The 13881-nt window shown below is 40.8% G+C and overlaps 4 protein-coding genes across 4 annotated transcripts; 3 read left to right on the top strand and 1 right to left on the bottom strand.

The window, feature by feature from the left end:
• Nucleotides 1-788: 788 nt before the first annotated feature.
• GLAREA_03310 (uncharacterized protein) lies at nt 789-2533 on the top strand (the record flags this gene model as incomplete). Its single annotated transcript, XM_008083563.1, has 5 exons — nt 789-1006; nt 1054-1582; nt 1637-1787; nt 1839-2005; nt 2054-2533. The coding sequence occupies 5 exons, from the start codon at nt 789-791 to the stop codon at nt 2531-2533; spliced, it is 1545 nt and encodes a 514-aa protein (XP_008081754.1).
• A 1465-nt stretch (nt 2534-3998) lies between these two features.
• GLAREA_03309 (uncharacterized protein) lies at nt 3999-5189 on the bottom strand (the record flags this gene model as incomplete). The annotated part of the gene is made up of 4 exons (XM_008083562.1): nt 3999-4339; nt 4394-4501; nt 4661-4730; nt 4776-5189. 4 exons carry the CDS (start codon nt 5187-5189, stop codon nt 3999-4001), a joined length of 933 nt encoding a protein of 310 aa, XP_008081753.1.
• A 1339-nt stretch (nt 5190-6528) lies between these two features.
• Nucleotides 6529-8196, top strand: GLAREA_03308 (Cytochrome P450; the record flags this gene model as incomplete). The annotated part of the gene is made up of 1 exon (XM_008083561.1): nt 6529-8196. One exon carries the CDS (start codon nt 6529-6531, stop codon nt 8194-8196), a length of 1668 nt encoding a protein of 555 aa, XP_008081752.1.
• Nucleotides 8197-10364: 2168 nt separating this feature from the next.
• On the top strand, nt 10365-10880 carry GLAREA_03307 (Cytochrome P450; the record flags this gene model as incomplete). The annotated part of the gene is made up of 1 exon (XM_008083560.1): nt 10365-10880. One exon carries the CDS (start codon nt 10365-10367, stop codon nt 10878-10880), a length of 516 nt encoding a protein of 171 aa, XP_008081751.1.
• Nucleotides 10881-13881: the final 3001 nt, after the last annotated feature.

The following is a 13881-nucleotide window of genomic DNA, read 5'->3' as shown; positions in this document are numbered from 1 at the left end:
TCTGAGTCCAGTGTATCAATGTGAAGAACTTTTGAGGTGTTATCCACGTCTACTGTAGCATTCTTTACACATTTCGTCCTGAACATCATACTGAGCGAGAGAATCCCACTGTCGAACCCCGTAATTAAAGGGCAATAAATCGAGATTGTGTGAAATAGGTGTTTGGTTCAAATAGTTGTCTGACAGAAAAAAAACTTTACTTAGAGCATATGGTATAAAGGTTTCCTGAGATGTGTGCGCTTTACTTGACATCATTAAAAGCCAGTTTACTAAAGAATAGCATTAGATAACCTCCAACCAAAGACAGATAGAATAACATGTAGTCACAAATCCCCATATCCTAACATCTTGTCAAATGAAAGCGCTGTTTTTCATATCAAGCTAATTGCCAGGTCTCTCTGTTGGCTGGCCACTCTCTAAGATGGAAGATTCGCTTATTATCTTCGTTTGTGAAAGTAACTAGGTAGGTGATAATTCACCTCAAAGATCTGCAAAATTCACATCACTAGTCAATATTCTAGGCTTGGCAGTATAAACGATAGTCAGTGGCTACGCTATTGTTTCCCTTCAGCCTACCATTCTTAGGTTCACAATTCTTCCACCAAGTTAACCTGAGGTCGATCTCGATTTTCAGTCACTCAACGCCAGATATTCCTAAGATCTATGCGCGAGCAAGTGGTCTGAACATATTGAAAAACCGGATACACCACATGATATTCCAAAGAATGAGCATTCCGTAGCTGTCTCAAACGGTGTCGAAGGCTTTGACCAAAAGGCCCACGAAAGAGATGGACCACCTAACACAACTGGACCCGATCGATCCATTCTACAAGTATCCACGGATACCTGTAACTCCTAGTACACTATTTGCATACGCCCACATGCGGGGACCGAAAGTCAAACAAGCCGATCCGCTCCACGATGCTCTTTACCCTGCCATGTCGCGAGTTCTACACCATCGTCGGCTAGTACTCCCTTTGATCTTGAAATCAGCCCCCATGGAAGGGTAAGATCCCTCCTACTCATAGTTGTGATAATACTGATGGCTGCAAGATTGGCAAAGGGCACACAGTATTTCTGGGATCCTCTCACTGTGGCAGCAGATTGTTTACCTTCGGCGGAGTTATCAAAGCCAAATGACAGTGGCTATTCGTCCTCGGGACCTCATGACGATTCTCGTTCCAACTTTCTACAGTTTAAGCTCCAAAACCCTCCCAAAGCCAGCAGAAATCATTACCAAGGAAAAGACGTATGGTCCAACTTTGGGTATCTCCGGATCAACGATAAATGGGTCGACCCAGAGAGCCAAGAACAGCTCTACAACGCATATTACAATCCATCTGGTTGTCAAAACTCTGAAACAGATCTTTCTTGGTTGAATGAGTTTGAAGTGCAGGCCCCGAAAGTTCTCACAGCTGAGGAGGAGGATGAGTTTTACAAAGGGTATGTTTCTGATGTCGACGACAGCCAAGATGGTGAAGGTGACCCTCGGCACTTTCGTATTTCTGCAGCTACGTTTGCGCGCTGGGCAGCTGGTGCGGTCAAAGGTGACAAGTATGAGTCTAAAATCTCCAAGCCTTCGGTAAGTTTTATTACTCCATTCCACAACATACACAACACTCACTGAATTGAATAGGAGGGCCTTCCTGCTCAGACCTTTGAAGACGCCCTAAAGGCAATGCCATCTAAGATCATGCCAATGGTTCAAGTAGATCATGATACAGGAAGCATCATGTCAGGGGAATACTCGGTTGAAAGCAGCCCTGCTCTTATACAGAGCTCTCACGGTATGCAAATTACCAAATTTCTCGCGCCATGGTTCTTGCTAATACGAACAGGTTTTGTTGATCTGGTGAGACAGCCAGCATATTTCCAGCGAAGCTATGCCCAGACGGCACTCGATCTCGATGAGCATGCCTTCGCGACCAGATCCGATAGTTTAAAATCGAAAAGCTTGTCCACGTCGACCTCGTCCACAGCTTCCGACGAAGAAGTCTTCACAAACGTAGGATTCATGTGACCTTGATGGAACGTTCCGCTAACGGTGAATTAGGATGGAGTCTTCACATACCTTGAAACCAAACATGGCGGCGAGCCTGTTACAGAAGAACAATTAGAGCAAGAATATGTAGAGCTTGAGCACCGCATGGCCAACCTTCGATACAAGAAAGATATGATCATCTATAGAAACTTGCAAATATATGAAGCCAGCAAACGAGCCTTCGAGGAGCGACTTGCAGTGTCACAGGAAGTCGCACACCTTCGCAAGAGATTAGAGGCAGCACAAGCAGAACAAGAACTGATGCAAGCAATGTACTGGGGCCCAGAATACGCTCGAGCATACGCCATCAAGCAACAAGAAGAGCACAACGATCGGCAGCAAAAAGAGATGGCTCGCCAGCACCTTGCTCAGTACACGCTCGCCCAACAAACCGATTATTTTCGATATCTGCAAGCGTACCAAACTGAGGCGCTTTGCCACCAGTTGCATTCCGGTGCTAATGCTGCTTTGGTGCGGACATTAAATCGTTGAGCTGGAAGCGAATTAAGTTATGTACCAAACTTCGATGGTCGACGCTTGAATATTCTGGGTCTGGGGATATTCGTACGTATATCGAACGCTGTTAGAATATGACATGGCGGTAAAGCGCCCTGATTCGGGAGCGGCAATATCCAAGCTAAGATTAACTTTGTTGAAAATCTGGCTTGCTCCCATTCAATTGGACCCTCATTATAAGTACTGCAAGCTATCTTGTAGCAATGAAGGCTAGTCCTGAAACTGTCAACTCTAGATATGACTAAAACTAAGTAGATGAAGGAACCTTAGCTTAAACTCGTCATGTGGAGTGATATGGATGCCTGTTTACTTAAAGAATCAATCTGTGAAGGCTAAAATTAATCTTTGCCATAATAAATGGGAACCCATAGTCTAGAAGGTATTTGTAGATGGGGCTGGAATTATGCAAGATGTGCTGTGAGTTAGGAAGATATTCTTGGCCAAGTCCGAATTTGTGTTGAAGATAACTAGATGACGATACATGAATGGAGCTGTTGCATTCAGTCACATTCTCTCACATGTTTCCAGATTGGGGTGCTCCGGAAGGGTCAAACGCCAAGTTGGTTATCTTTTACATCCTCCCGCTATCGACGTCACTTCAATGCACGCTTCCAAAATTTCTGTCAGATCTGCATCGGTAGTTTCCATCCATCTGTTGGGTAGGGAGTGGTGACGGGAACCGGGAGTGCTGTTCTACCTCCCGTAAAAGACTACGTGAAAACGGGTCTGCCCCACCCTAAGGCAGTTGGTTTCCTGATAACCAGATGAAGCGAAGTACGGCCTTGACATTAAAGTACTCAGGTAGTACAAGCCGGATCTACGTAAGCTTGTACCCGGAAGATTAATTGCAGAATGATCATCCCACCCTAGTAGATTTTCAACAGATAGACCGCAAAAGTAGTACCGCCTACACCGCACCTTCGACAAGCCACATCGGCTTTTGACCGCCACTAGTACGGCTCACAACATACTTCAGGGGTGGACGGAGTAGACACAAGCTGACAGGTTAGGTAGGATAAAACAATATCCACAAGCTAGAGTGGTACAGGCTGCATATTTGTGGAAACGTCTAGCAGCTTCGCTAATCTGGTAAGAAACATTAAGTCTGACACAAGCAAGGCAAGATAACGGGACGATAGGGCAAGCGATCACCAATAGACTCCAGAATGAAGTAATATTGGATAGTTCAATTTACTCGCGGGGCCTATTGCTAATTTCAACTCGTCGTGATGGTCTGAATTGATGATTAATAAAGTAATTGTCTGTGATAACAGGTAATTTTGATTCAGTACCGAGAAATGTGATGTTTTAATGGAAGGCAGTCTCAGAAGTTAAGTAATCATTCTTGAATGCAATTATAAGCTACTTTACATCATCCATCTGATGCCATTTCCCAATATACTAACGCAGCATTATAGTTCTGGATGTTTCACGAACCCCATCAAACACCTTTTTGCAAAAGCTGACCGGAAGCCAGGTTCTGAGCTCCAGTCTTTGCAGCACTGACCGCTTGTGCGGCCACATTAATTGTCTTCTCCGCTGAGGGAACTTCAGCTCCCTGCAAACTCTTCTCAGCATTTTTCGCGATTCTTGCAGCCGAGCGGCGTTTCGAAGATTCCTTATATGTGGCGATGTAGAATGAGATAAATAACACAAGATAAGAACTTAAAATTGTGTCTCCGGCTATAGCAGCCCAAGGCTCGCCAGCACAAGTACCGACGTGAGGAAGAAACGGTGCGTAAGTACTCGTGAAATAATCCCAAGAGGCGAAATAAACAAAACCTGTGAGTTATGTCAGCGACACCCCTATTACCTTCAGCGAAATCAAGCCTTTACCTAGATCAATGACGAATTGAGCAATTTGAAGACGTGTTATCCATTGCTTCCAAGAAACGCGAATACCGCGAGCACTCTGGAAATAATACCAATACATCACAACATGAACTGTCAAGTTCAGTGTGATCGGAACCCATGACACAGAAGTACTTCCCAAAAGCTGGGTGTAACAAAGTAACGCAGTTGCTGGGTGGTGGTAACAATGAAGAAAAGCTGCAAGAGATGTTAAGGCCAGTTTATTATGTACGACGATAAAGTTTTACTCACTCAGCTGCTTCTTCTTAACCATTAAAAACACAGTATCAATCAGTTCAATGTATTTCGTCAGGTAGTTGAGCTAAAACATGTCAGCTGCTATGTTCCATGAAGTCACAATACATACATAGTAAAGAACCACGAGAGGCTGAGTCCAACCACTTGCTCCGCAAATGTTGTCGTACAGACCGTGGCGCCATAGGGTTGGGAGAAGTTGCTCAGCGAAAAGTACGAGAAGTGCCCCACTGACCGCTGTCAGCATGAAATTGTGTATTTTGAAGAGCGTGTTGAGTTTGTAAGGTTCTCGATTTCGCATAATCTCCCGTCCCCCAAACACGACGATGAGGTAGATGGCTATAACAACCGTCGTCTCGCTGAGCGTCGACATCGGAGTCTTTCCTGCCACAAATCTGAATTCTTCCGCAGGATAGCCCATCACCCCTGCCCACAATTTGTTGAAGGTTGCCCATGGTGAAAGATCTTTGAGCTTGATGGGTGCAAGAACCATAGAACAATGAGATGGTCCCGGGGAGTGTGACATTTTCAAAACGACAATATCTAGCCTTGGAAAATGCTCAATGAGAATGACAGTACAGGATGATATGGTAAGAAGATTGGTCTTTCTTTATGCCACAGTCATTTGTGAACGGGTTAAGAAGTATTAGTTAGAACAAAATTCGGAGTCCAGGGAAATCTTTGGAGATGAATTGCCAAGTTATTGTTTGATACGATTCGGCTGGCACCTATCCTCGGTGGGGTTCTTCGACTACATCCGTCATGGTGATCTTAGTTAACAGGGTCCTGATACTTTTCCGAATTTGTATTACTGTTCTCCGGCTAGGATTGAAACAGCGCCCTTACCGAGAACAGTTGGACTTGAACTCGATTGCAAGTCATTCGGTACCGCCATTCAGAATTCGTTTGTCTAGCGCTGTATGGTTGGGCCCCCTTGGAAATCTCGCAATGTTCCGACAGAGTGTTAAATTATGGATCTGAGTCCCGATTTTCTTGACGTATGTGTGAAACTAATGAGCAAGGCTGCATGTGCCAAGGTAGTCCTCCACTCCATTCTGCTTATGCAACAGTAGCCTTACTCTCGGTGCGGCTCTTTAGGGGATTTGACGGGTTCTAAATAATTGCGCAATTGGTGTGCTTTAGTGTTAGCAGAACTCTAGGTCAATCAGAGAATGAACTATGATGTTCATCCCAATCGAGATGAAAGTTTTCCGATGTGCTGCAACAACTTACTAGCGTGCACGGCAGATAAGATCTCGCTAGTTTTGGCAAGAGTGGGTTCTCAGTATTTTGTATACACCACTCAGATTCCACTTTTCTGCTCGAAGTAGCTTACACATGGCCAACCTTAATATCATAGCTACGGAGGAACAACCCAATAACGGGTCTTCTGCTGATCGTTACCGAACACATTAACGCTCATGCAAAACAATTCAAAGCTTGAGACCTGCATGATGTATTACATCGTGGTCGGCGATCTCAAAGCTAATCTTTAAATGCTAGGTTTGTGTAGCAAGCCATAAGCAAACATGGATTCCGTGGTCCACTGCCTGGAGGATGTTGGCACAGTACTTGGCTTTCCCTTACCAATTCAGCAAATCCCCAGGTCACAAAAGAAGCCATTTTCTTAGCTTTAAAGCTTTATTTTTGATGCTGATCATTTCACATACTTGACAGGTAGCCAACAAAAAAATCGATGCTAAAAATGTCAGCAAATGAGTTACTACTCATATTTCCAAGTCCCTGAATCTCGGCATCAATATGGAGCTCCAGCCCGGAGCCGAGACAATTTTTATTTGTCTACTACTTGGTCCCCTTCATCTCTCTAAAAATCCGACCAATTTGTCTTCAGCTACAGTTCCAAAATGTCCTTCTCATTTTCAACTTATCACCTTGTTGGTGCTGCAACGATTGTGGCATTTATTACCACTAAGACTACATCCTACTCTCTTTTTGAAATATTACCCTGGATATACCTTACTACTATTCCGGCATACGTTGCCATATACCAGTGTTTCATTTATCCATTTTACATTTCAGAGCTGCGACATGTTCCGACGGTACCCTGCTACCCTCTTTGGGGACAATTCTTCGAAATCATTACAACTGAATGCGGAGTGCCTCAGAGATCCTGGCACGAAAAACATGGCCCTATCATTCGATACTTCTTCCCATTTGGGGCCGAGAGACTTTCTATCGCAGACGACAAAGCCATACACCAGATGACGGTAAAGAATCCGTACAACTATCCTAAACCCGTCCGCGCGAAGTTGTGGATGGTACGTATATTGGGGGAGGGTGTCTTGCTCGCAGAGGGCTCAGAACATGTGCACCAACGCAAGGCTCTTACACCTGGTTTCTCCATTCAGTCCATTCGTGCACTCCAACCAATATTTTGGGAAAAGGCGCTGCTTCTCTCAAAACTTTGGCGAGAGGAGATGGTGGAGTCGGGCGTTACGAGGAAGTGTATCGAAGCTTTGGAATGGCTAAATCGCACAACTCTTGATATCATTGGACAAGCAGGATTCGGCACAGACATCAACTCTCTTGAGAACCCAGAGGTTCCTATCAGAGAGGCTTACCGCCTCGTATTTGCATTCGATATTGGTTCTCGCATTCTTCATGGCCTCCAGGCATTTATTCCTTCGACCAAGCATATTCCAGCCAAGATGAATCGGGACATGGAGGCTGCACGTAACATCATTCTCGACAAGGCGACAGAGATCATCACCGAGAAAGAAGGCCAAGCAGCTGCACACTCCAAGCATAAGGATATCATTGCGCTTATTTCAAAAGACAACCTGAAGATGAAGGAAGCCGGTGAAAAGGGTCTTTCATTCCAGACGATGCGTGATCAAGTTATGACTTTCTTGGGTGCTGGGCACGACACAACAGCAACGGGAATTGCCTGGACGCTCCATCTTCTGTCAAAACGACTGGATATGCAATCAAAGCTTCGTGATGAAGTTCGTCAACACATGCCCTTTCTCTTTGATCCAAAAACTCGATACGATCCAACCGAACTTGCAAAGGCAGATGCAGACAAGCTTCCATATTTGGACAATGTGTGCCGTGAATCTCTGCGGTACATTCCTCCAATTCCAATGACTGTGCGACAATCCATCGCAGATGATATGCTGGGCGACTACAAAGTCCCGGCTGGAACTGTCATCTATGTTCTTGCCAATGCTATCAATCGTTTGCCAATGTATTGGGGTCCCACAGCCAACGAATTTGACCCGGATCGCTGGGATCATTTGCCAGAAACATACACGACAAATGCTTTCATGACGTTCTTGCAGGGTCCCAGAGGTTGCGTTGGTCGCAAATTCGCCGAGACTGAGATGAAAATCATCATGTGTTGCTTGTTGAGCACTTTTGTGTTCGCGCGTGACGAGTCAGTCGAGGACCCAGAGAGCCTCAAAATGTGGAGACTAGTACTCCGGCCGAGAGACGGAGTCAGTCTGAGAGTGGGTATGCTGGAAAATGAAGAGAGTGAGCTGAAGATGAATGAAAAGTCCGAAATAAATTAGTCGAGGTTTCATGAGCGAGCAGAATGATTGGTGTTGGGTATTGTGGGAAATGGGAAGCAATGAGAATAAAGATTGACACACAAGTTTGCAAGTTAGAGTATAACTATCAATAGACCATTTATGATTTGGGCGACCTGCGATTCATCAGCTATGCGTAACATATTTTTATCTTTGCGGATAAGTAGTCCCTTATTTTAATGATACGTGTCCGGCAATTAACAAATCACGAAATTCAAAAACCAATACATTATTTACATGCGTTAGGGTTTTCTCATTAAAACCATTCAAACTAAAACTCAAAGAGTTTTGCCCCAGACTTCTTCACGTTTACAATTCTTGCACACAACCAACAGTGAAGGACTTTCCCTTTTTCTCTCCTCTATGTTGTTTCAAACTTTAAATCCCAATATTACAACGCCCGTTCGCTATACATAATTTATTCAGCCCTTCCAGACTCAAACCAACATCAGCCACGTTACCATCAAACAAATTCAATTCGATTCCCAAATCCAACAGTGTGTCCTTTCGTTGCTATTTCGTTCCTGCCTCCGTAACTGTGACAGGGTTGCAGGTTGCGATACCCAAGCAAAGGTTGTTCAGCGCATCGATGTCGATGTCGGTACCAATTAACTCTTTCTTTTCCTCACATATCATTTAGTTCTGTTCGATAACTTTTCCGCATATCAGGTCAAGCGATAGACTCACCAAAGTGTTTTCGATACCCAGCAATGGAAGAGCAAAAGAGGAGCTGAGGACAGCAATAATGACCGTGATACGCGTAAATTGCATGCTGGGCGATTTTAAACTGTTTTGTACGGATTCGATGGACGAGAGGTGGGATATATGACTAATTGCCTCGAAAGAGTTGAATAGGCTTTTGAATTGACAGAGAAATCCGGCGGTCTTCAAAAGATCTTCAACTCATTTCAAAAGTTTATGGCCCTGATTCCATAACGTCGGGTCGCTAAAATTGAGTTTATACGCCGACGTAGGTGGCCGAGACTTTGGAAACCGGGGCTTCTTGGTCACCCACTTATTTAGGAGTTATTTTAGCGTAAGAAGTAGAGCTGCCCACCGTTTTCTTGGAACTCTACACTCTAAGAGGATCTTGTCTTGGATCTGCTTATCCGATAAATTTCAGGCCCCACTTGTGTTTCCCCTTAGCTGAGAGTCAGCGGTGAAAACCCTGAAATGGCTGACAGAAGATTGCCGGTAAGGAATGCCTTGTTTCTCTGGCGATGATCTCCTGCGCTAAAGCAATGATGTTCTTTTGTTGCACGCGCTTTAGTCGTTCCCCACCTAGCCTTGACGTTTGGTTGACGTTGACAGCCGCTACGTTCCGAGTCTGGGCTGCTAAGGAGCTAAGGAGCTAAGTGCCGTGTTTTTTTTTTTAAAGAATACGTCGAGTAATGCTAAAACGGCTGACATGAGACCTACAGGGGCTAGAAGCTGCCACTACTGTAGTGAGCTACTGCGGCTAATGTGACTAGGCTTAAGCCGCTTGACAACTACTCCGCTAACCTCGAAATGTCAATGAAAGACGACGGAGTCAAAGAATTCACATTTAATGATAACGACAATCATGTTCCACGCGTTCTAGCCAGATTGCGACACCGCCCAATTGACTATTTCCATTCTGCACAATGACATTGTCGCTATTAAGGGCGAGTCTGAAGCATCACAGTGCATGCCCCAGGAGCTGAGTCAGAGACACAATACCTCTCGGTCCTTATGACGTGGTAGGGTTGCATGCTTCAGCGGCGCTGAACGACGATTTGTGTGAGAAATTACTTACTCGTCGAAACCAAACGCTGAAGGAAGGGTGTTGATCTACAGGACTCAGAGCTTTACGATGAGCTTGTCTTTGATAAGCTTTACCCCGCGCTGACAGTCATCCCCGCACGAATCCGTGGAATTATTTCATTGTCCATAACAGCTTGGTGTTTTGACAATTTTCTCCCATTGATTGAATAGCTTAGGGTTACCCACTTAAAGATTTGGGTATTCAAAGTACAATCTGCCACACATCGAGAAATACAAGTTATAATTGCTTGGTTTCTTTATCTCAAGCTTGTTCTATAACTCGGCCACTCAAGTAAAATCATCATCGGAAATCAAAGGCGATATCCGCTACAACAATAGCAGATTCCTTCATGTTTCAAACCACCATGTATTTATTTTATTTACTTTCTTTACTCTCTGGTTTTGGTCTTTACAAGATCGTGAGCTTCCTCCGTAAAGTACAGCAATACCGCGAAGAAGCTTCAAAGCGAGCATGTTTTCCACCACCAACTCTTCGTAGTACCAATTTTCTCGGCACTTCCGTTCTTAAAGAGTCATTAAAAGCGACAAAAGAAGATCGAGGCCCGCAATTCATCGTCGAGGCCATGGATAGAGTCGGCAAGAATGTACATACTCTTCGAGTTCCGGTCCTCTATTACGAGATGCTAGTGACTCGCGATCTAGAAAATATCAAAGCTATCTTTAGCACTTCTAGCGCCGATTGGGACATCAGTACCACACGTGCAAATGCATTTATGCCTCTTCTTGGTGAAGGGATCTTCACGTCCCGAGGATTGAAATGGAAGCATTCACGAGCGATTGTCCGACCGCAGTTCAACAAGGGAGAGGTTCTAACCTGGAGCTTATCGACAATCACGTTCAGGCACTCATTCGAATATTAAAAAGTAAATCTATCGACGGGTGGACACAAAATCAAGATTTACAACCTCTTTTCTTTTTTTTCTCGTTAGACACAGTTACAGAATTTCTTTACGGGCAGTCTGTCAACTCTCAATCAGCCACTGCCGGACATGGAAAATTCAATCTTAATATGCCTCTCGATGGGGCCACATTTTCTAATCATTTGGACGAAGCAAAGTATCTCGTCGATAAACGTAGAGTACTGTAAAGACTCTATTGGCTCATGCCAATGAAAAAGATACGGTATCACTCCGCACAAGTCCACAATGTAGTTAATTTCTTAATCCGATGTCGACTCACTTTATAAGTCTAATCTTATTCAAAATCAAATGAGAGGCCTGGTTAGGATGCTAGTGGAAAGTTTGTGCTGTTAGATGAACTCGCGAAAGAAACCCAAGACACTATTAAACTTCGAAACGAGATATTACATACCCTGACGGCAGGAAGAGATACTATAGGTACACTATGTAGATAGATATTCTACATACTCGCACGGTACTAGTAAGTCTTTCGAAACTACCTATAATTCTAGATATTGTTTTGCCTTATAGTAGGGCTACTACAAAAATTTAATCCTAGCTACTATAAGAAAAAAGTAGGTTTTAGAGACCTGTTTTTATAGTAGGTTAAAAAGAGGTAGAGTTATTCTTAAATAATATACTTAATATATATTAAATATAGAGATTTAACTAAGCTAACCTAGGAAAAAATAAGATTCTAGAAAAGTCTTAACCTTATAAAGTTATATATATTTCTAGTAAAGAGTAATAAGTCGAGGTTTTTTATATTTCTACTCTTACTTTTTAAGTCTATACGTTTAGCGGCGGCTTTACGGCTAGGCGGCTTCGGGTCGACATTATAACCCTACTAAAACTCTATCGACTAAAGTCTTAATTAATACTAAAAATAACTAGATATAACTTAGTATTATATTAAATATATACTATATCTACCTAGAAACTAACTTATAGTTACGTATAACTTATTTATATTAAGTTATTATATATTTATAATATTACTTATAAATAGTTTAGGCCTATATACGTAATCTATATACTACTATAGTATAAAAACTATACTATTACCTTTAATAATAACTTATAACTCTATTAATCGAAGTTTATTATCTTTTAATATAGATATCTATTTAGTATTAGATTAATATTATATTACTCTATTATTATATATAAGTAGATATACTTAAGTAAAATACCTTCTTAATATAGCTACTAACTACCGCTAAATAATTTAGGTCTATATAGATAATATAAGTAGTATACTACTATAGTATAAAAACTATACTATTATCTTTAATAATAACTTATAACTCTATTAATTATAATTTATTATTTTATAATATAGATATTAATATACTATAGAATCGACTTCGGATTACTCTATTATTATACGCGAGCCTTTTTTATTAAGATTTATATTATATAAATTTTACCTCTAATTAATTTAGGCCTATATACGTAATTTACTACTACCTCTCTTCTCTTTTACTCTCTCTTTAGGTAATATAATTACGGTTTATATTATAATAACTATATAATCTTAGCTTTTAACTACCTTTAAACTTTATTATAGTATCTAAAAAGAAACTAGTTAGTCGACTAAGACTTAATAGTATAGAAAGAAGGTATAGAAAGACTACTACTACTTAAGAAAGACGTCGAAGATTAGGTTTTCTAAATATTAGAATTCGAAGTAACCCTCTAATTTACCCTTCTACTACTACTTAGATTTAAGATATCTATATCTAGTAAACTTAGAACTCTCTTAGAGTTCTAAGTATTTTTATTAAGAGAGTTTTAAGTTATCTTAAAGTACTTAGAACTCTCGATTTCTACTATAGGACTCTATACTAATAATTTTATATAAGATACTATAGCTAAAGGGCTATCTATAGAACTAAAAATTACCTAATTCGGTTAGATATAGCTCGAGTTATAAGGGTTTTAAGTTAGAGCTCGGCCGGAGCCTATAACTCTAGAGTTAGGCCTTAGAGTTATAAAGAATACTTAATAACTAACTCTATAGTAGAGCTAGAGAGACGTATAGAGGCTTATTTTAAAGCTAAAGAACAGAACTATAATATTATAAAATAATAACTAACGTTATATATATATTTACTTTTAGTAAAGTAAAAAGTCTATAAAGATAAAGATAACTAATAACTCTTTAACTAAAAACTTTCTAAGTCGAGTTTTATAGCTTATATTAGTCTACTATAGAGAAATATACTATATCTAGAGTTATAGCCTAATCGGGCTAGTAGTTCTTAAGTTATTAATATTTAAAGTTTCGAGGAAATAGTAGAGAGTTTTAAGTTTATATAAGTATTTAGGTAAATTCTAGTAAATTCTAGAGATATCTAGGTATTTCTAGTACCTTCTAGATCGACACCCTCGCTTAGTAAGAGTTACGTGACCTAACTTCGAGAAAGTCTATATAAACCTTCTTTCTTACCTTCTACTTTTATTTTTATTAACTATAATTAAGTCTTTACTTAAGCTATATCTCTATACTTATCTTAGTTATATACTACTTCTCTATATCTTTATAAAAGCTATTTATCTACTACTATACTCTAGTATATATCTATACTTATTTTAGATATATACTATCTATTTACCTCTACTTAAAGCTATATATCTCTATTATTATAGCTTATTTCGACTAGTTATATATCTATACTTAACTTAGTTATATACTACTATAATTTACGTCTACTTAAAGCTATATATCTTAACTATTATAGCTTATTTCGACTAGTTATATACCTATACTTAGCTTAGTTATATACTACTTAAAAAATATCTTCTATTATCTATAAAGAAGAAGATTTTAAAGTCTTAGAATCTACTAAGACTAATAAATTAGAACCTAGTTTCTTAGAATATAATAAAGAACTAGAGATTCTTATTTATTCTCTTTATTCTATAGCTCTTATTAATAATAAAGCTATTAGAAAACACC

The sequence above is a fragment of the Glarea lozoyensis genome, assembly GCF_000409485.1.
Source record: "Glarea lozoyensis ATCC 20868 chromosome Unknown GLAREA2, whole genome shotgun sequence".
NCBI classification, from domain to species: domain Eukaryota; kingdom Fungi; phylum Ascomycota; class Leotiomycetes; order Helotiales; family Helotiaceae; genus Glarea; species Glarea lozoyensis.
This window is presented reverse-complemented; position numbering and strand designations above follow the sequence as displayed.